General features: G+C 42.1%; 1 protein-coding gene across 1 annotated transcript in view; it reads right to left on the bottom strand.

The window, feature by feature from the left end:
• USH2A (usherin) overlaps positions 1–22,727 on the bottom strand; it is a gene marked incomplete at both ends in the record, with an annotated part of 378,822 nt that overhangs the window by 310,599 nt on the left and 45,496 nt on the right. Inside the window, 2 exons of the mRNA XM_080614877.1 lie at positions 12,380–12,510; positions 13,294–13,489. Coding sequence (XP_080471003.1) covers positions 12,380–12,510; positions 13,294–13,489 — 327 coding nt within the window. The remainder of the gene's footprint in view (positions 1–12,379; positions 12,511–13,293; positions 13,490–22,727) is intronic.

The following is a 22,727-nucleotide window of genomic DNA, read 5'->3' as shown; positions in this document are numbered from 1 at the left end:
ACAGGGAAACAAACGGAAGACATAAGCCGATATATAACATAGCTGAGAACACAGTCAAAACAACACAGAGATGCAGCAGATGTGAATTGGCGAAAGGTTTAGGATTCATAATCAAGGTATAAAACCTAACTTTTCTAACTTAGGTGTTCTGAGGAACACAGAGATGGCAGCAAACAAATTATTATTTTTCTTTGGGTCAGTATATTTCAGTGCAAATATTTACAAATATGAAAGAGTACAGTGATTCAAAACTATTCATCCATAACATCATTTTTTTTGAGCTGTAGCTCAATACACTTTGCTTTTAATTAGCTACCAGAACAAAAATGTCTCTTAACAGTTGTCTTTTTCATCTTAAACCTATGAGTACAGCAAACCTAAACCAACAGGGGAGTCCTGTAGCATTAGAGACAAAGCTATATCAAAGTTACACTTAAATGTTATCATCACACTCTCCCATCTGCAATGAAGCTTTATTAACACAAGATGAAATAGAGTATTTCAACATGTTACAGTAAACTCAGTGCAGAGAACACTGAAGTCAGAGAAGCATGCATTCCTACCCCTTCCTCATAAAAGGCTCTGTAGTCCAATAAAACCTCTTCAATATTCTAACAAAGATCTATTACTGATATATCAGCCACATTTTTAAGGAAGATGAAGATATTAAAAAAAGCAGGAATACACCACTTAAAAGGCAAGACAACAGAAAGCGCAAAAAGGTAAGAGAAGGGACCATGCTAGCAGAAAACACAGCAACAAGGATTTTCAAGTTATTCCCTTTTAGTCTGGATTTGATCCTAATGTTTAGTTTGCTATAAGAGACCCAGTCATGCATCACAGCCATTCCTTGAAGAACTTGCATGTGAAAAGCCGCTCTTGAGTTTAATCCTAAATGAAGAAAAATACCCTGTTTAATACCTAACTGCAAAAGAAACATTGTGTTAGTGATCATCGCATACTCAGATTACTCAAGAGCAAGTATTAGATAGATACCTCATTAGCACTCAACAAATATCTAACTTAAACCCCAAAAGACTTTAGAGGTACCCCAAAGCTACCACATGAAGGAAAGCACTACAAAAAGTGGAAATCTGGTCAAATTAGGGAAGTTAAGAGAGGATAACTATCACTAAATTTTAAAACCAGAATAAGGCAATACAAAAACCAGCTTTTAATGAGCAACATGCTTAAGAAATAAATCAGAAATAAAGGAAGACTACCAGAAAATCAGTGAGGGCAATAAATAACTAAGTGGCGTGATCAGCAGATATAGGTTGGAACTTTTCACTAATAACAGGTTGCCAGAGGTTATGGGGAATCTCCATCCCCAGAGGTATCAAGGCTCATCCAGACAAAATCATGACTGAGTGAATCTAGCTCTGACAACAATCTTGTTTTGAGCTGGAGGAGATGACTAACTAATGCTTCTATATAGAATTCAGGACAGACAGAACCACAACAGAGATTACAAAGGAAGTATTTCACAGCTGCTCACTACGCAAGAGATGTTACCATTCTGTGTTACAAATGATTTTCAAGACTGGTTTCAAACCAAAATATCAAAAGTAAAAGATTTTAGCAAAAACTCATCTGTTGAAAAGTGTCTAATCCCAAGTCGAGAGTTCCATATGAACTGAAATGTAAAATTACTGAGTTATTAATTGCTTAGATCAACCCCAGTAAAAGAAGAATAAAATTATGGAAGTTTCATCAATCTCCTTAAAAGGCTGTAAGGAAGCTTCTGAGATCTACAGACTAGTAGTAGCCTTTTTCTGTATGGAGCAAATTAATAGAAATTAGTTTGATACATTGGAAAAGATTGGTACTTTTTTTGCAAAGAAAAATCATGCTTCAGGATTCAACTTTGTTTCTTTAAGTCAGTAACATCTGGAAATATCACATACATTGAACCAAATGGATCATCAAAAAATCAAATTAATTTCTACAACAAGAAGTACAAACTTAACACCTGGGGAAAACTAATGCTGACTCTAGATAGACGGTGCTGAGTTCAAAATTAGCTATTATCACTCAAGAAAAGTTTCTCCATTCCCCCTAAAAATCATTAGAAATCTCTAAAGCAGTTCAAAAAGCAACAGGAATACTGGAATTAATAGGAAAAGAACTGAAAATTACACAGAAAATGTTGTTCTGTCATAAAAATACATTGTGTATCTCAACATTTTGCACACTTTGTATATCTGGTTACCCTCTCTAAAATAAAAGAGGTCACAGAGTAAGTAGAATAAGCAAAGATACAAATGAGAAAGACTGGGGGGGGCGGGGGGGAGTGGCGCAAAGACTTCAGTTTGGAAAGAGATGACTGAAATGTAGGGAATGCAAGTCTATAAAGTCATGAATGGCTTATACAACAACTATTCATTGTTTCTCATAATATAACAAGGAGAACACACCCAGGAAGTTATCAGAAAGCTAATTTAAAAGAATAAAAAAGCACTTTTTCTGTACACCTTGAATGTATATAGAAAAAAACACTACTTTTTTGAAATGCATTAACTAATAAGTTAATTCTGTATGTGGGCACAAAACATGACAACTCAAACGAAATCCCTGTGTTTGGCTCAGGTAGTCCCAAAACAATAAATAACCGGAATCTAGATAAGTGTAGTAGCACAGAAGGATAAAGGTTCTTATCACCAGCTACTGGTAACTATCAGAGAGGCTATCAGAGCTGTGGCTGCCCCATCCTTGGGAGTGTTCAAGGCCAAGTTGGGCAGGGCTTGGAGCAACCTGTAGTGGAAGGTGTCCCTGCCCATGGCAGGGGGTTGGAACTGGATGAGCTTTAAGGTGCCTTCCAACACAAACCAGTCTGTAATTCTATGATACTGTGCTAGATGAAAGTCTCATTTCAGTCAGTATAGCTGTTCTGATCCTAAACAGATGGAAACCCAAGTTTAATCATGAGCAACAAGTGAAATATGTAGATTACTGAGTGCTAAGAGAAACAAACAGCAACACCATCTTCAGCGGAATTTTAAGTGTCAAGCTATTATAAACAGTAATTTCCACAGAAAAAACGGGTTTCCATCTGTAACCAATACAAGTGACAAGTGATTTCCTGAGTCTAAAAAGACAAAGTCTTTCATGGCAGTTTGAGGAAAGTATAGGAAATTAAAGGTTTTGTTAGAGGGGGAGGGTTATCATATCCTTTCTTAATAGATCTGAAAAGAAGTTTCTATGCACTAGACTAGAGGATCTGTAAATAATTCACCGACATTCTTCCATACCACCGATTTCAAAGTCACAAGACTTTCTACAAGGAAAAAAAAGTCAAGCACAAAAAAGACGTTCTATAGCATTCTATAGACAAGATAAAAAGGAGCCTCTGACTGTATTCACAAATTGCTATTTTGGTTTTGTTTTAGCTGTAAGTGACTTGAAACTCTTCCATTCTGCTTCTTCAGCCATTTTCTGTCAATACAGTGTCTGAAGACGAAAGATATCTATTAAGTACAGAAAAATATTCAAAATACAGAACAACAAATTCAATTATACAACTCCATTTTTAACCCTGCCTTCTACAGTAAGCATGGCATTGTAAGACATATGAATATTAGCTAAGGAAAATATGCCACTCTAATGCACCCCATATTACTGCATACACTTCAAGTAGCTATGCAGAATTTTAGAGAAACAGTTGAGAAATATGCTCCAGATAAAAATTGTAGATGAAGGACAGAAAAAAAATAGCTAAAAGTACTTGTAAAACTGGGAAGGTTTTGTAGAGTTCTGTAATTGATTGTCCTGGATGCTAAGCTCTTCAATATTTTCAGTAGCACACAGAAGAGAGAACATGCTTACAAACCTCACAGATCACCTCAGCCCAGGAGGCTCAGCCAGCACCCTCAGGGGCAGCAACCAGCCTTAATGGCCTTGAGCAGCCCCACTTGTGGCCTCCACTCACCCTCTCTGCATATAGCCCAGGAGCTACAGATAAAACCTGGTCTGGGCATCTGCAACTAACCTGGGCTATGGTGCGGTTGCACCTGTCCTCCTGGAAGGATGCCTTCCACTCAGGCTGCTGCCATGTCTTCAGCCTCATCTCCTGCTGGCTCCAGACTGGACCCCCTGTATGGACCATGGACCTGATTTATCACTTTGTCTTGTTTGGGGTTGTCAGTGGGTCTTGTTATGAGCACTTGGCCATGTCTCAATGCCATGAGACTGCACCCTGACTGGGGCCAGGGAGTGCTGAGATCACCCTCAGTGGGAGGATTTTCAACATCATTAGTGCAAATAGTCTACAATCAGTAAAGCTGAAGTAAATGCAGAAGTCCAAAACACAACACATAGCAAGGAGACATCAAATGTGAAATAAAGAAAACTTGTCAAGAAACAATAACATGGAAAATAACCTGGAAGTGATAGTGGTCCTCTGCAGATTACATACAAACAATACGATACTGGGATTTTAGCAAAAAGAGAAAAGCAAAATTAGATACATATGTGATCTCAAGTTCATACAAAAATAGGTTACTGCATGAATTTAGGAAAGAAACTAATGATTTGGCTTGATTTGGAGAAAGTTTGGCTTAAAAATGGGAAATAAAGAAAAATAATATCTTTAAGTTCTCTATACCCACAGAGAAGCACCAAAATAATCCAGAAGCACTGTGAAATGCTTGGCAATGGCTACTATTACAAAGAAGCTGGGAAGTGTTTGTAACACTGCAGAAATAGGTGTACCACAGGTTACAATGTGGAAATCTTTATCAAAATAGTAGAACAAGATATTTCGACAACTACATAAAAACCTAAGTGAATTATGAAGCAAAGTAGCTGTCGTTATTGCTATTATTATTTCTATAAATATAGCTTATTCTAGAAACAATGGTAACATCGAGAGTACTGGTTGCAATTAGTCTTTAAAGCTTTTTAACTAGTGTCCTGGTTTAGCAGTAGCAGTCATTTTTTCTACTGGTGCAGTGCTGTGTTTTGACTTTCGACCTGGGAATAATACTGATAAAGCTGATGTTTTCAGTTGCTGGTCAGAATGTTTACCCTGACCAAGGACTTTGTGAGTCTCATGCTCTGCCAGGGAGGAGGAGAAGCTGGGAGGAAGCAGGGACAGGACACCTGACCCAAACTAGCCAAAGAGGTATTCCATACCACAGCACGTCAGGCCCAGGATGTAGAACTGAGAGTCCCTGGAAGGGCTGGATCATGGCAGGGTGGGGGCGAGGTACCGGTTGGTGAGCGGTTGTATTCTCTTGCTTGTTATTTCCTTTATCATTATTACTATCAGTGGTAGCAGCAGTGATTTGTGTTATACCTTAGTTATTAAACTGTTCTTATCTCAACCCATGGGAGTTGCATTCTTTTGATTCTCCTCCCCGTCCCTCCAGAAGCGGAGGGAAGAAAGGTGTTGGGGGGGGGGAAGTGGACTTCGTGGTTCTGATTTACGGCCTGGGCTTAAACCACGACAACTAGGATTTCACCAGTTTGCACAGGAGATATTACTGAACTTTCTCCTCCTCCCTCCTATCAAAGTGCTATCTGTCATTTAAAGAAATAAGCCTTTAATTATGATGGTTATAGAAGAGCAGAAAGCTACCTGTCCTCACACCGCTTATGCCCAAGAGGCCTGGTTCTGACCCATACAGTAAGCAGACAGTAACAGACTATTAACATGACTGCCTTGGTACTAAATCACTACAGAAAATATCTGTCTAGACTGTTCACCACAAAAATGAATTTGTCCAAGCACTGCTACCAAGTGGTGGTGTATCTTGGGACATCATAATTACAACTGTTATTTGATACAGAAAATCATGGATGCTGAGCTGGCATATATCCCTTGTGCCATTTATAATTCACGTATGAAATAAACTTTAGTCCCATATCCTTGAATGCAAACAGTTATAAAAAATATGCAAGCAATTTCCTCCTGCACAAATCACAGCTGATTTGTGCAGGAATTTTGTGCAGAATTTGACAAACCACATCATTGGACTTAATCTGGAAGCAGAGTATTTGACATTTCTGAGTGTTAAGATGTACCAAGCAGTTCACACTGCTTTAGACTATAAGGATATCACTTTTTAATTGAGGGATACTTTAACTCACCACATCTAAAATCTCAAATTAAAAAAGAAGCTTCCTCAGGAACCCTCCCTATATCCAGTTACTAAACTGGTATAAGAATTTAAGAAGAGATTGAAGTACCCAGGAAAAAGGGCAACATATTCCAAAGAATTGTTCTAATTATTGTTTAGGAGACAGTAAACTATATAGCCATAGAGTCTATCTAGTAGATATTCAATACATACATATCATGGTCTCAGAAACATATCGTCTGACTACTTAAAATCTTGCTGGCCATATGTATTTCTAAGGTATAACATGGAATTTCCTGGGGAAAAAAAAAAAAAAATAAATCTATTTGACCTAAGCTTTTCTGAAACTTAAAAGCATCTTTTTCTCCTGGAACATCCCTATAATTTCCAATAGCTAGTATCTCATGCCTGTAATAGAAGAAACATACTGCCAGAAACACAATCAGAAAGTCTCTGAATTCTGGAGACTAAAAATAAGATGTGGCTTGATGTTACTAAAACACCACCTAATACTGACACTACCTAAGTTTCTTTTACCGAAGTTAACTTCTTGTTTGAAGCCCAAAACACATGACAAAAAACTTTTGCAACTGACAGTCATTACTAATTTTGATTATTTACTCTCTACAAGGACAGAAGGACCTTCCCTTGACAAGCTGGTGATGCCCTAAAATTTACATGTTAAGACCCACAGGTCTATTTAGGTCCTACATGAAATTCTATTCGTCCTGTCATTGCTGGCTTTGCAATTGATTGGTACCAATTTCAATGCTCTGCCTTTTTGATATAAATGCTAATTATATACTTCTCACTACCTTCCTTGATGCAAATCAGGCAAGGACTCCAGAATCCAGCTGACTGCAATCTCAGCAAGTAGGAGGAGGGAGCAAGGGGGCTGAGGACTTTTCCTTTGTTCAGTTTAGGAAATGAGAACTGTATGGTGTGCTGGCTCACATACATAGGTTAATGGTCTGACCACCAAATACCTGAGAGTATTCTTGCTCTATCAGCTTTGGGAACTGAAAATTGAATAAGCAACAATAATGAAGTTCTTTTTCACTCCCCTGCTATCTCTTCTTGTCATTGCATATGATGACTTTCAGAAGTCAGTAACTTTCTACTACTTCCACACAAAATGTGAAATGAGGTGTTTACCATGGCACTCCAAAGAGTGGAAGTGGACCAAATCTCCAAAATAACTGACAAACTATCAGAGAAAAAATAGCATTTCTATGGTACAAAATCCTTCAGGAATGAAGCCATAAAATTGTTTAACGTAAAAAGCCCATTTTCCTTCATTTTAGCAATAAGATTAAAGCCCTTACACAAAGGGAATTCCAGGATTCAGAATAAACAGAGTGTTTTATAATTTGATTTTATGGACTCCACTACTCATATGAGATCTTCATTGACATGTCTGCATCTTTAATATTCTTTTTTTTTTTTTTGAAGAATATATCTGTTGACTGAAATGCTCATAATTAACTGCTTTTCCTATGTTCTTTTCCTTGTAATACACATTCTAGTTATTTATTTACCTTCAACCACAACGCGCAGGTTGAAAACTGTGTAGGTGGAAAAATGAGAATAGGGTAATGCTCACTCTAATTTTAGTTCAAAGAATTTATCAACTCAGAAGTAAAATTATCAGAAATATTCTACTTTGGTTTCATATACAATAGGTATTATCTAGCTTTTCCATTTTCTATAAAAAATAAATCAAACATTTGAAATTGAGGGGAAAATTAAGAAATTCAAAAGAACAATATTTAGGGATGTACAGAAAGATCAAATCTGAAGCCTGTTCAAAAGCTTACTTGGTAGCACTGGAATCTGTTTTCATTTGACTCCACAGAGAAAACACTAACTAACATTTTGTTCATCTTCATGGCTTCGAACGAATTATCTTGCAACACAAGACAGTACAGCTACTGCCTTTACAAAACGCAATTCAGCCTTTGCAACTCTGGAAAATATTCTCTGCAGTAAAATACAGCTTCTTTGATGGATATATAAGGAATATATAAAATATATATATAGGAATATAAGGAATATATATAACGAATATAAGGAAGAAATTCTTTACTGTGAGAGTGGTGAGGCACTGGCACAGGTTGCCCAAGGAAGCAGTAAATGCTCCATCCCTGGAAGTGTTCAAGGCCAGGTTGGACGGAGTTTGGAGCAACCTGCCCTAGTGGGAAATGTCCCTGCCCATGGCAGGGGGTTGAAACTGGATGAGCTTAAGGTTCTTTCCAACCCTAACTATTCAATGATTTATTGGCATGGTAAGCATAAATGTTTTAAATCAGCAAAAGCTGAGTAAAGAAAGATGCCGAAACTCACTGACACCTGAATGGTACTCCCAAAGACTATGAAAGCAATAGCATTACTTCCAGCTTTGCCTGGAACAAATCCTGGGAAAAGAGAGGGTTGTTTTATTTTCACAGCAGTATATATGGCATATTATAACAGAATCATGGAAGGACTACAAACTGCTGTACCCGACTGAATATATAAATATTTGTAGAGCAGTCTGGGTAAAAAGCAGCACAGGAAAATGAGTCAAGGATTGTGGAGTAAGGGCCAGAAGAAATAAATCTCCATCTCTCTATACAAGCAAGAATGATCAGATCAGCAGTATTCTGGCAAGACTTTTCTCGTGTGTGAATGGTTAGGTAGAAGGGAAGAAGGCAGCCAATGCTTCTTTCACTCTCATAAAACTCAGGCACCTCAAATAATTCATCTGATCTTTCTGATAGAAATATTTTTATGAAAAATGTTGACAAACAGAACGTAACCAACGTGTCCTTTTTATACACTGATTAGATGTTAATAACCAGCATAGAAGTAGACAGTGGCTGCTGCAAATCTTTCTCTTGTACCCACCAGTCTCAAGGGAAAAATTTCTGTCTTTGAAAAAAGGTCTCATTAACTGCTCATGGATGCACTGCTACACCACTCCTTAAATCCCCAGTTATCACTACATGCTATAAAGTTCTAAGTTTGAAGGGGTTTAATATAGATTCATAGAATACTTAGGGTTTGAAAGGAACTTAAGATCATCTAGTTCCAACCCCTCTGCCATGGGAAGGGACACCTCACACTAAACCATGCCACTCAAGGCTCTGCCCAACCTGGCCTTGAACACCACCTGCGATGGAGCATTCACAACTTCCCTGGGCAACCCATTCCAGTGCCTCAACACCCTCACAGTAAAGAATTTCTTCCTTATATCCAACCTAAACTTCCCCTTTTTAAGTTTGAACCCATTACCCCTTGTTCTATCACTATAGTCCCTGATGAAGAGTCCCTCCCCAGCATCCCTATAGCCCCCCTTCAGATACTGGAAGGCTGCTATGAGGTCTCCACACAGCCTTCTCTTCTCCAGGCTGAACAGCCCCAACTCTCTCAGCCTATCTTCATACAGGAGGTGCTCCAGTCCCCTGATCATCCTCGTGGCCCTCCTCTGGACCTGTTCCAACAGTTCCATGTCCTTTTTACATTGAGGACACCAGAACTGCACACAATACTCCAAGTGAGGTCTCACGAGAGCAGAGTAGAGGGGCAGGATCACCTCCTTCGACCTGCTGGTCACACTGCTTTTGATGCTGCCCAGGATACCGTTGGCTTTCTGGGCTGCGAGCGCACACTGAAGCCGGCTCATGTTCATTTTCTCGTCGACCAACACCCCCAAGTCCTTCTCCACAGGGCTGCTCTGAATCTCTTCTCTGCCCAATCCGTAGCTGTGCCCGGGATTGCTCCAACACGGGTGTAGGACCTTGCACTTGGCATGATTAAACTTCATCAGGTTGGCATCAGCCCACCTCACAAGCGTGTCAAGGTCCCTCTGGATGGCATCCCTTCCCTCCGGTGTATCAACCGAACCACACAGCTTGGTGTCATCGGCAAACTTGCTGAGGGCGCACTCAATCCCACTGTCCATGTCACCAACAAAGACGTTGAACAAGACCGGTCCCAACACCGATCCCTGAGGGACACCACTCGTTACCAGTCTCCAGCAGGACATCGAGCCATTGACCACAACTCTTTGCTTGCATCCATCCACCCAGTTCTTTATCCACAGAGTGGTCCACCCATCAAATTGATGTCTCTTCAATTTAGAGACAAGGATGTCATGTGGACAGTGTCGAATGTTTTGCACAAGTCCAGGTAGGTGTCATCAACTGCTCTACCTCTGTCCATCAGTTCCGTAGCCCTGTCACAGAAGGCCACTATGTTGGCTTTCACTTTAAAATACAAATGAAGTTACACACTGATCTGTAAGTGAGCATGATCTAAAGATGTATGAGAACCGTGAGAACCTATGCAAGGGAGAAATCCTACACACCTATATATATTTCTCACGAACAGTAGAGTGAAATAGGTGAACAGGCAGAAAGTTTTCATGATCAGTCCAAAGAACTGAAGATGGGAGTAACCATGTTACAGTAAGCTCCTCTACCTATCCCGTAAACTATCTATGTTAATAATATTTCATTAGATGAGAAAATATTTTATGTGGTTCAATAGATTGAGTTGTGATACAATGGATTCATTTCAGAACTCTGCACCTCTTGGAACTTAGTGACACAACTGGCACTTTGTGAAAAATGTTATGCTGTGCAGTAAAAGTGTATTCTATGCCATTTTTGCTGTATTTCCTTCAAAATCATCATTGCGACATGACAACTAATTTTCTTGAGCAGGGTCCTTATTCCTTATGATTCTGTCTTCCACAGGTCAAATTCGGAAACACTTCATTCAATGACACATTTCTATTTCATGTAATTAATTTCAGTGTTTAGTCCCCAGCCTTATTAATCTATTCTTTAATGCCTCTTAATCATTTCTTCCTGCTCTGCTTCTACTGCAGCAGTCAACTGATGCTTTATTGAGCAATACAGTCTTCCCAATTTTTTCCTATTTCATACTTTCATAGTCAAGTTTCATCAATGTTCTTGTGTATTTCACCATGAAGCAGTGATTTCTCTAAACTACTCTTCCCCTGATTATATTCCCCAACAGCTAAAGCTGGTTTAGATTAACATTTCACCACACAGCATGGACACAAAATCAGCATTTGCTTGTATTTCTTCCTATGTCTTGAAAAATAGTCATAACATGTTACTTGTGGTTTTCAAGTTTGGGGTTGGTTTGGGCTTTTTTTTTTTCCCTATTTCTGTGATGCTGGCAAAAAGTATCATATTCAGAAGACAGAAAATTCTAAATCAATTTTGATTTGTACTATAGGGGATTATCTTAAAACCCACATTGTGCTAAATCTGTATACCACTCAGCATATGCACCAATGCATGAATCCTGTGAAGGTGCATTGAGTCAAACTTAGCATGTACCTGTACCACTGTAGAACCAAGGATGAAAATGCAACAGGATCCTTACTGTTAAATAAAATTAGTAATGAGAGCCATCATATAAAAAATGCTAAAGACTGTTTTATGAAAAAAGTCTGGAAAAAAGAACAGATGACAAATGCAGCAACAAGCTGAAGACATTCTATCTCAATTCCCTGTAGAACAAGTTCCACCTTTAAAGTATTTTTAAAGATACATTTTCTTCCCTATTCTGAACAAAAGTAGATTTTGGCAATGGACAAGACATACGTGAATAGAACATGAACCACAGAATATCTTTAATATATGTTCAAGGCTTCAGTCACTTTTCCTGCTTTTTTTCAACATGCATGTTTTGAAAGTTACAGAGAAATTTATTATCAGACTATACATTTTGTATGTCAATGAGGTCTACAGGTTTAAAAAGCCTAGCTGAAGGCGTTTTCTCTTCGGCACCACTTTATGGGTTTCTTTTTAAGTGGACTTTATGCATTAAAACAGAGATCAATCCTTGTCTTATGAGACAGAAAGCTACCTTAATTTTAGCTCAATTTCAGGCTCAGCTTATTGCCTGAATACTGAAAATCTGTTATTAATTTTAAGACAGTATCAAGACCTTCAAAACCACTCAAGACCTGCATGTTACAACATTACTTAGTGCAGAGGTACCTGTTGGTACCCCAAAATTACTATTTACTTCTGAAAATTCATACATCATCTTTTCTGTCTGTTGCTGACACTGATGAAGAACTCTTCAACAATATATCTCAAATTGCTCTCTATTTTCTCAGCTTTCAGGCTCTGATGTAAGTCAATTATAATTTTGGAAACGCTGAACTTAAGCATTTTTGCTGAAGTAGTCACCATCTAAGTACACTGTAAAAACTTACTGCTGCCTACCCGACTGATTAAAATGCATTGTCACTTTTCTGTATTGAGATTACTTACACTATCACACTGAAGGCTCTTATTTTTGGTGCCTGTTGCATAACAGTCACAGGGTTTGCAAACATCAATGGCTGAAAGATCTGCACCTGCTTGTCTGTAATGGAAATCCTTGCACAGCTCACAGTTCCTTCCTGCATGAAAGAAAGGTTTTGTATTATGACTTCCAATTCATTAAAATTAGCTGTATAATTCAAAATTAAAGACTATTCCTTTGAGAGAATTCTATAATTTTCTGGACGTCCATTTTAATGCACCTTTCATCTCTACCTGCCAATTTAGTGATCCAGAGCATATGAAACAATGAACCTGTTACAAACTACGTTTTACTCCATTAAACTTCCATCTGTTGTATAATACCACACTTATATAAAAGCTATGCCATGCAAATGCCTATACATTTTTTGGAAAAATTATCACTGAACCTGAAACTTTTCTTTTTTTTCCTTTACTAGACAAAACCAAGAAAACCGAAATAGAAGAGAACTGTTAAAAACTATTCAAATATACTACTTACATAGAATAGAAAACTTTATTCAATGAGGAAGCAACTGACATTAGAGTAAAATTCGAGAACATTTTTAGAATGTTAACAATTAGAAAGATGACATTCTGTATTGGAACACCCCAGCACGTGTAACAGGAACAGCTTTGAAACTTTACATTCTAATTCTTTATTAGAATGCCTTTTGAATGAAAGATCTTACACAAGACTGGATCAATTTCTAGCTGTATTTTCCTCTAGCTGAAGAATTGACATGACTGTAATTACTGCACAATCTGGATAGTTTAAAAATACACATATAGGAGAATTTGTTGCAATGTCAGCCATTGAGCATTACTAATTTCAGCTGACACAAGACTTAGCCAAAATGTGACTGTAAAATAAACCAGCCATTCTCTCTTGTTTGACTCACCAGCAGTGTTATGTTGACAGTTATCACACACTCCGCCACTGCCTCTGTAGTGTTCCTGAGGAAAAGGGTCCATTGCTAAGTCATAGTGGCAGCTTACTGCATGGCTGTAGCATTGACAAGGTCTGCAATTATAGGCATGGACTTGGTCACCTGGACGAAAAGGTTTGTCGTTGTATAACGGCAAACAGCGGTCACACTGGAAAAGAACAAAACAAAACAACCTATTTCTTTACTTCCCAAGCACACTATTATACTCTCTCTCTAATCACATTTTGTTCTATGTGTTTTCCCCCATTTAAATATTACAGATATTGAGATTTAGACAAGTGAGAAACTATATAGAGAATTAACAAAACAATCTATTTTTAGTTAAAGTTAATTTAACAACAGATTAAAATCAAGGACAGTGGGTAGAAGAATAAAATTTTAAGTATTTAGGTATTTGTCGTGGTTTAAGCCCAGGCCGTAAATCAGAACCACGAAGTCCACTTCCCCCCCCACCTTTCTTCCCTCCGCTCCTGGAGGGATGGGGAGGAGAATCAAAAGAATGCAACTCCCACGGGTTGAGATAAGAACAGTTTAATAACTAAGGTATAACACAAACCACTACTGCTACCACTAATAGTAATAATGATAAAGGAAATAACACGCAAGAGAATACAACCGCTCACCAACCGGTACCTCGCCCCCACCCTGCCATGATCCAGCCCTTCCGGGAACTCTCAGTTCTACCTCCTGGGCCTGACGTGCTGTGGTATGGAATACCTCTTTGGCTAGTTTGGGTCAGGTGTCCTGTCTCTGCTTCCTCCCAGCTTCTCCTCCTCCCTGGCAGAGCATGAGACTCACAAAGTCCTTGGTCAGGGTAAACATTCTGACCAGTAACTGAAAACATCAGCTTTATCAATATTTTTCCCAGGCCGAAAGTCAAAACCACAGTGCTGCACCAGCTACTAAGAAGGAGAAAAACTGACTGCTGCTGCTGAACCCAGGACAGTATCCACCCCTTATTCCATACCATTCACGTCATGCTCAGATCCCACATTATCCATATACCCTCACTCTCATTTCAGTGCACTGTTATCTTAGTGCACGGACCAATCCCTATAAAGCTGCTGAGTCCATTTGGTTCATGATGGTGGGCTCCATCTCTTGTAACAGTCTTTCAGAGCAGGAGAGGCCCATTGCAAAGTCCACCCCTCGATCATGAGTCCATCTCTATGTTGCATCTCTGCCCTGATGGCCTGAAGTGTCATGGGCCCATCAGGCTCAAAATAATTCACCCTCCCCTGCAGCAGTCTCTGCAACTTGTCATTGGGGACTCCACACAGCTGCCTTCCATCTCCAACGCTTCCAAAGCACTGGAGGGGCCCAGGGGATTAGATACTCGCCCATACTGTCCCACACACCGTGACACTCATGACTGTCCAGCCTTGGGGAAAACCTCTCAGTCCCCCTGTATTGTCTAAACCCAGACAAGACCCAAACCTGACTCTGCTTAACTCTCGGGATCAGACAAAATGGCCGTGGGTAAAACACACTCTGTGTGTGTGCCAACATGGTGATCCCCATCACAATCAGCAGGCAGGTCCCAAGGGTACCCAAAGGCCATTCAAAACCTTCAGAACTCTCAAATGATGTTGCTGTGCTTGAAGGCTCTCTCACCACCAGCTTCCCTTTTTCTGAGTCCAGATCTTCCTCCTCTGCCTTGCTGGAAAGCGCTGCGGGGTCTTCTGCATCCTCCTGCGGCTCAGGCTCACGGGGCTCGGCAGACGGCTGCTGGGGGATGCTCTCGGCCGCCGCGGGGCTGGGCTCGGCTGTGGGGCTCGGCTCCTCCACCGCCTGCTCCCGCTGCTCGGCAGCCGCCTCCTTCCCCTCCTCGGCAGCCGCCTCCTTCCAGGCCTCCGGCCCTGCTCCCGCCGCCGCTTGGTCCCGGGGGCCGCTCTCCCGGGCCGCTTCGGCCGCCGCCGACTCCCGGGGCCACTCCCCCTGAGCTCCCCGCAGCCTCACAAAGACGGACGCGAGGACGAGGGCCAGGACAGTGAAGAGCAGCGGGACGGCCAGGTACAAGTCTACAGCCACGTCCATCCCGCCCTGCTGCCGGAGCCCGCCCGTATTACAAGTCATTACCATAAAGTACAATGAAACAAGAACCTTAGCCCAAGGCCCACACTTGATAAACACTAACACAGCAAATACCAGCTCTAAGTAAGCTACAGCACACTGAAACTGTGGCATCAAGAGAAACAACTTTGAGAGCCAATAAATCAGCACTGTGCCTTGGTCAGATCTGTCGTTATCTCAACCCTTCGAGCCCCACGTTGGGCGCCAAAAAGAACTGTCGTGGTTTAAGCCCAGGCCGTAAATCAGAACCACGAAGTCCACTTCCCCCCCCACCTTTCTTCCCTCCGCTTCTGGAGGGACGGGGAGGAGAATCAAAAGAATGCAGCTCCCACGGGTTGAGATAAGAACAGTTTAATAACTAAGGTATAACACAAACCACTACTGCTACCACTAATAGTAATAATGATAAAGGAAATAACACGCAAGAGAATACAACCACTCACCAACCGGTACCTCGCCCCCACCCTGCCATGATCCAGCCCTTCCGGGAACTCTCAGTTCTACATCCTGGGCCTGACGTGCTGTGGTATGGAATACCTCTTTGGCTAGTTTGGGTCAGGTGTCCTGTCTCTGCTTCCTCCCAGCTTCTCCTCCTCCCTGGCAGAGCATGAGACTCACAAAGTCCTTGGTCAGGGTAAACATTCTGACCAGTAACTGAAAACATCAGCTTTATCAATATTTTTCCCAGGCCGAAAGTCAAAACCACAGCGCTGCACCAGCTACTAAGAAGGAGAAAAACTGACTGCTGCTGCTGAACCCAGGACAGTATTTGACACAGGCAAACGTGCTGAGATTCAGATATAGTTAAACCTTCAAAGATGCAAAATGGCATTTACTATGTTTGAGGCACAGAAGACATATTTGCCTAATGCATCCATTTGGATGCATTTTAAACAATGTTTGTTATTGTAGTTTATACTATTGTAGCAACTGTAGTTTGTGCAATTACCATTTGACCTTGTGAGTGAAACAAAAGACTTCCCAAGGTCAAATATGTGATGCTATACAGAGTATCTAAAACATCAGCACTGCTAAATGTGTGTTTATCTCATAAAATTTTCAAGAAAGAAGTTTCAAACAAAACCCACAACTCTCTACACATATTCAGGTCTGTCAAGTTATAATTTAAATTACACCAATGAATAATAGAATACAAGGTCCAGTGGTTAAAAAGACACATAAACAAAATTATCTTGTTTTCTTCTTTTCATTTTATTAGAATCATAGAATAGTTATGGTTCAAAAGGACATTAAGATAATCTAGTTCCAACCCCTCTGCCATGGGAACGGACACCTCACACTAAACCATGCCACTCAAGGCTCTGCCCAACCTGGCCTTGAACACCACCTGCGATGGAGCATTCACAACTTCCCTGGGCAACCCATTCCAGTGCCTCAACACCCGCACAGTAAAGAATTTCTTCCTTATATCCAATCTAAACTTCCCCTCTTTAAGTTTGAACCCATTACCCCTTGTTCTATCACTATAGTCCCTGATGAAGAGTCCCTCCCCAGCATCCCTATAGCCCCCCTTCAGATACTGGAAGGCTGCTATGAGGTCTCCACACAGCCTTCTCTTCTCCAGGCTGAACAGCCCCAACTTTCTCAGCCTGTCTTCATACGGGAGGTGCTCCAGTCCCCTGATCATCCTCGTGGCCCTCCTCTGGACCTGTTCCAACAGTTCCATGTCCTTTTTACATTGAGGACACCAGAACTGCACACAATACTCCAAGTGAGGTCTCACGAGAGCAGAGTAGAGGGGCAGGATCACCTCCTTCGACCTGCTGGTCACACTGCTTTTGATGCTGCCCAGGATACCGTTGGCTTTCTGGGCTGCAAGCGCACACTGCCAGCTCATGTTCATTTTCTCGTCGACCAACACCCCAAGTCCTTCTCCACAGGGCTGCTCTGAATCTCTTCTCTGACCAACCTGTAGCTGTGCCTGGGATTGCTCCAACCCAGGTGTAGGACCTTGCACTTGGCATGGTTAAACTTCATCAGGTTGGCATCAGCCCACCTCACAAGCGTGTCAAGGTCCCTCTGGATGGCATCCCTTCCCTCCGGTGTATCAACCGAACCACACAGCTTGGTGTCATCGGCAAACTTGCTGAGGGCACACTCAATCCCACTGTCCATGTCACCAACAAAGATGTTGAACAAGACCGGTCCCAACACCGATCCCTGAGGGACACCACTCGTTACCAGTCTCCAGCAGGACATGGAGCCATTGACCACAACTCTTTGCGTGCGGCCATCCAGCCAGGTCTTTATCCACAGAGTGGTCCACCCATCAAATTGATGTCTCTTCAATTTAGAGACAAGGATGTCATGTGGGACAGTGTTGAACGCTTTGCACAAGTCCAGGTAGATGACGTCAACTGCTCTGCCCCTGTCCATCAGTTCTGTAGCCCCATCACAGAAGGCCACCAAATTGGTCAGGCAGGATTTCCCCCTTAGTGAAGCCATGCTGGCTGTCACCAAGCACCTTGTTGTTTTTCATGTGCCTTAGCATGCCTTCCAGGAGAATCTGCTCCAAGGTTTTGCCAGGCACAGAGGTGAGACTGACTGGTCTGTAATTCCCCGGGTCATCCATTTTCCCCTTCTTGAAAATGGGGGTTATATTACACTTTTCCTGTCGTTGGGAACTTCACCTGACTGCCATGATTTTTCAAATATGATGGACAGTGGCTTAGCAACTTCATTCGCCAGCTCCTTCAGGACCTATGGTTGGATTTAATCAGGTCCCATGGACTTGCGTATGTTTTGGTTGTTAAGATGGTCTTGAACCAGATCCTCTCCTACAATGGGCCTAGAGTCTTCATTCTTACAGTCCCTGCGTCCGCCTTCCAAGACTTGGGTGGTGCGGTCAGAACCTTTGCCAGTGAAGACTGACAAAGAAGTCATTAAGAACCTCAGCCTTCTCCAAATCCAGGGTAGCCAGTTTTCCTGATAGCTTCCGGAGGGGGCCTATGTTGTCCCTAGTCTGTCTTTTATTCACTACGTACCTATAGAATCCCTTCCTGTTATCCTTAACATCCCCAGCCAAGTTTAATTCTAACTGGGCCTTAGCTTTCCTAACCTGGTCTCTAGCTTCCTGGACAACATCCCTGTATTCTTCCCAGGCCCCCTGTCCCTGCTTCCACCTTCTATAAGCCTCTTTTTTCCTTTGAATTTTCCTCAGCAGCTCCTTATCCATCCAAGGAGGTCTCCTGGCCCTCCTGCTGCACTTCCTTCTAGTTGGGATGCAACACTCCTGAGCTTGGAGCAGATGGTCCTTGCATATCAACCAACAGTCTTGGGCCTCTCTGCCCTCTAGGGCTATATCCCATGGAACCTTACTAAGCAGGTTCCTGAAGAGGCCAAAGTGTGCTCTCTTGAAGTCCAGGGCAGTGAGCTTGCTGCACGCTCTTCTCACTGTCCTGAGGATCTCGAATTCGAGCACCTCATGGTCGCTGCATCCAAGGCTGCCCTGGAGCGTCACATTTCCAACCAGCCCTTCCCTGTTGGTGAGCACGAGGTCAAGCATGGCACCTCTCCTTGTCGGCTCCTCTATTACTTGCAGGAGGAAGTTGTCTTCCACACAATCGAGGAACCTCCTGGATTACTTGTGCCGGGCCGTACCGTCGCTCCAACAGATGTCAGGGTGGTTGAAGTCCCCCATGAGAACAAGGGCCTGCGAGCGTGAAGCTTTTCCTATCTGCCTATAGAGCACTTCATCCACAGATTCCTCTTGATCAGGCAGTCTGTAACAGATCCCCACAGTAATGTCTGCCAGCACTGTTCTCCCTTTAACCCTCACCCCCAAACTCTCTGTCAACTGCTCACCTGTCCCCAGACAGAGTTCCATACTCTCCAGCCTATCCCTAACATAAATAGCAACTCCCCCTCCCCGCCTGCCAGGCCTGTCTTTTCTAAAGAGCCTGTAACCTTCCATTCCAACACTCCAGTCGTAGGAGCCATCCCACCATGTTTCTGTGATGCCTACTATATCATACCCCATAGACGTGCACACATCTCTAATTCCTCATTTGTTCCCCATGCTACGGGTGTTTGTATAGAGGCATCTCAGCCGAGCTCCAAATGAAGCCGGCTCATTGGCTGGAGCAGCTGGAATATCTCTACATTGCTCCGACCATTTATTATAGGTGCTGGCAACTGACTGGGTGTGTTGGGATGGAACGATGCCCCCCTCCCCAACACATCTAATTTAAAGCAACCTTGACCAGCCTGGCAAGCCTCCTACCAAAACCACTCTTCCCCTTCTTTGTCAGACAGCTCCACCAGCCTTCAGTAGACCTGGCCTACAAACTTGGGTCCCATGTTCAAGACACCCAAACCCCTGCCTATGGCACCACCCTTCTAACCATTTATTAACCTGGCCAATCCTTCTAGCTTTTTTAGGGTCCTCCCCTGTATCCTGGAGAATTGACAAAAAGACAATCTGAGCTCCAGAGCCCCTAACCACCTCTCCCAGGGATCTGTAGTCCTTCTTTATGTTCTCCAGGCTACTGCTATCAACATCACTAGCACCCACATGGACCACTAGAAGTGGGTAATAATCTGTGGGACTTACTAGAGCAGGCAGCCTCTCTGCAACATCCCTGATCCGTGCCCCAGGTAGGCAACACACATCCCTTGAGACTGGGTCAGGCCGACAGATGAGTGCTTCTGTCCCTTTCAAAGTACAGTCCCTTACCACTATGACCCACCTCTTTTTCCTGGCAGCACCAGTAGAGATCTTCTTTACCAGTGCACCAGCCGGTTGTTTCTGGAGCGAGTGCGCTTCCTCCTTAGCCCCCTGCAGGACAGCAAAGCGGTTCTGGGTGGGTACAACAGGTTTAGGAGGAAGCCCCTTGCTTTTAATTGTCCTCTTCCTCCTTTTGTTGTTGGTTTTCTTTGTTACTGTTTCCCAGCTTCCTGGGTTAACAGCCTCCTTCTCTCCTCCATGAGCTACAGGGGACACTTGAGGCCCCTGCACAAATGGGGCATGGAGCAAGCAGTCCTGCTTCCTCTCAGCTTCCCTGACATCTTGCAGTCTATTGACAGCATCCCGCAGCTCAGCCACCTGCTGCAGGAGGACCTGCACCAGGGAGCACCGAGTGCAGCCCTGCCCATTGTGCACCGTTCCCTCAGGAGACCAGTGCAGGCACTCTCTACACTCTGAGCTCTGCACTGCAGCCTCCCCTCTCATCGGCTCTGTCTGGGTGCCTACACTGGCCACTGCCGGGGCAGCCAGAGCAGAGCTCCCAGAGCAGGCCATGGTCATACAAAGGTTAATGATATTCGAGTAGTTCATTAGCTTAAATCCAAACCAGTAAAAATATTTTTAAGTAGTTGAGGAGCACGGCAGGACCTCATCTTTTATTTGGATGAACTCGCAATATTACCTGCTAAGGCGAGCTTTATGAAGAATGTGAAGTTGGAATAATCTTTGCTTCATAATACACTCTATAAAACTTAAAGAAGAAAATTTAGTGTGCGTATTTGCTCATCAGGAACTAAAACCAAACTGGATTTCTTCATGAATGGATAGTATTTTTTACAGTTAAGTTCTTTTTTTATTCTTTAGTTTTTATGGATTTGGCTCAACAAGTTGTACGTGCTGGCACTGGAGACACGTTTGTTTAGATTGTTTGTAAGTGGCATTACTGAAACTCCATTCCCAAAATAGTGGTGCCTTGCTGGATCTAATAAACAAAATATATTCCAATTGTCACTTGCATCTTCCAGAAGGAATTCAAATGCTTATAAGTTGCTTCTGTAAAGTATTTGGGCAACTTCTTTCTTCATAAGTTCCAGAAGTGCACTTATCTTTCTTCATGGCTATTATTCCAAGCACTATTACATTATTTAGGCCCAGTGTGCCTACATCACCTATATGCTGACAATTATGAAACTATACGGAAGTTTCTAAGCTCTTTCACTCACAACTGATGCCGGAAAAGCATCAACTCTGGATAGTATGTGAAATTGAATTTGGAAAAAAGCTTAAGAGCTTATTCATGTCCTTCCTTCATTCACAACCATCTTTCCTCTCTCTAGTCATTCCCTTTATCTGTACCTTGATGAAAATCAGCATTACACAGCACCAGCAACATGAGACAATGGGGTTCATTCAGGTATTGCACAACTTGGAAAGCGCAAGAAAGAAACCCCAGCTCCCAGCCAAACTATCCCACTCATGCGGTTCCCTCCTCACAGCATATCTAGGGAATTATGACCTCCTTGAAAAGCAAACAGTAGAGAAACAGCTACCAACCTGCCAGCCCTGAATTTCCAATTCTATGCTGTCAAAACATGTGCTGGACCTCCATCCACCTCATCCTGCTGAGTTTGTCACACCTTTATTAAGCTAAGAATTGCATTTAACTTCAAGACCTGGTGTGTTTAACTTGCGCTTTTGGTAGCAGGATGATGTACAGATGGCAATCTTGAGATCTTCATTGATCGAATGTAAACTCTGCTTTTGTCCAAAGCAAAATTGTTGAGATTTTCAAAGGTATTAAGAGATTCAGCTTCAATTCTTGGCTACCACATGTAAAACAGATAGGTAGATTTCCCAAAAGCCTTTGACAAATCTGAGGGCTAGCAACAGACTGATAAAGAACATTAATTCTTGACAAACAAGCCTTTCTTCACAACTGTAAAACTCACAAACATGTAGATGTCCTTATTCTCAGTTACATCTAGGCCCTTCAGAAAAGATGTTAAAGATATGGTTTTCCCTATGGACAATACCAAACATGTCCTCTTGATACACCATATCTGAACCACCCACCTTCTGTGATAACAGTTTCCTGAGAAAACCTTACATGGAGCAGGATGGTCAAAATACCTAGCTCATCTAGGAACAATTCCTTAGTCTAAAATTGTGACTAAAGCCTTATTTCCAATAATTAACTCAAGATTATTCTTTTTACCATATTTATTATTAAAAGCTTCCCTCCTCAAAATTCCTGTATCCAGCACACTTAAGGAAAGTTCACCAGTGACTTCAGCCTAAGCCTGTATGTGCCAAGTTCCTTATTAGTCACTAAGAATGCTGAGGACAGTGCCTCTGAAGAAACAGTCAACAAATACTTGAAGAAATACTTCAGAAGGCAACACTAACAATACTTTAAGACTTGTAATAGCTAGAGCCTTCTAGACCAACACTTTTAAAACATCCCACTGCTTGCCTCTGGGTGGCATCCTTTTTTTCCTATGTTGTTCTCTTACTTAGAATTTATTCCTTCTCTTCTCCTAACCTGTGTAGGAGTTCCCATCTCCCACCTGTCAGTCAAAGTTCAGCCGCAATAACTAGTGCATACACA

The sequence above is a fragment of the Psittacula echo genome (assembly GCF_963264785.1).
Source record: "Psittacula echo genome assembly, chromosome: 4".
NCBI classification, from domain to species: Eukaryota; Metazoa; Chordata; class Aves; order Psittaciformes; family Psittacidae; genus Psittacula; species Psittacula echo.
Note: the sequence above shows the minus strand (reverse complement) of the source record. Positions and strands in the feature narration are given on the sequence as shown.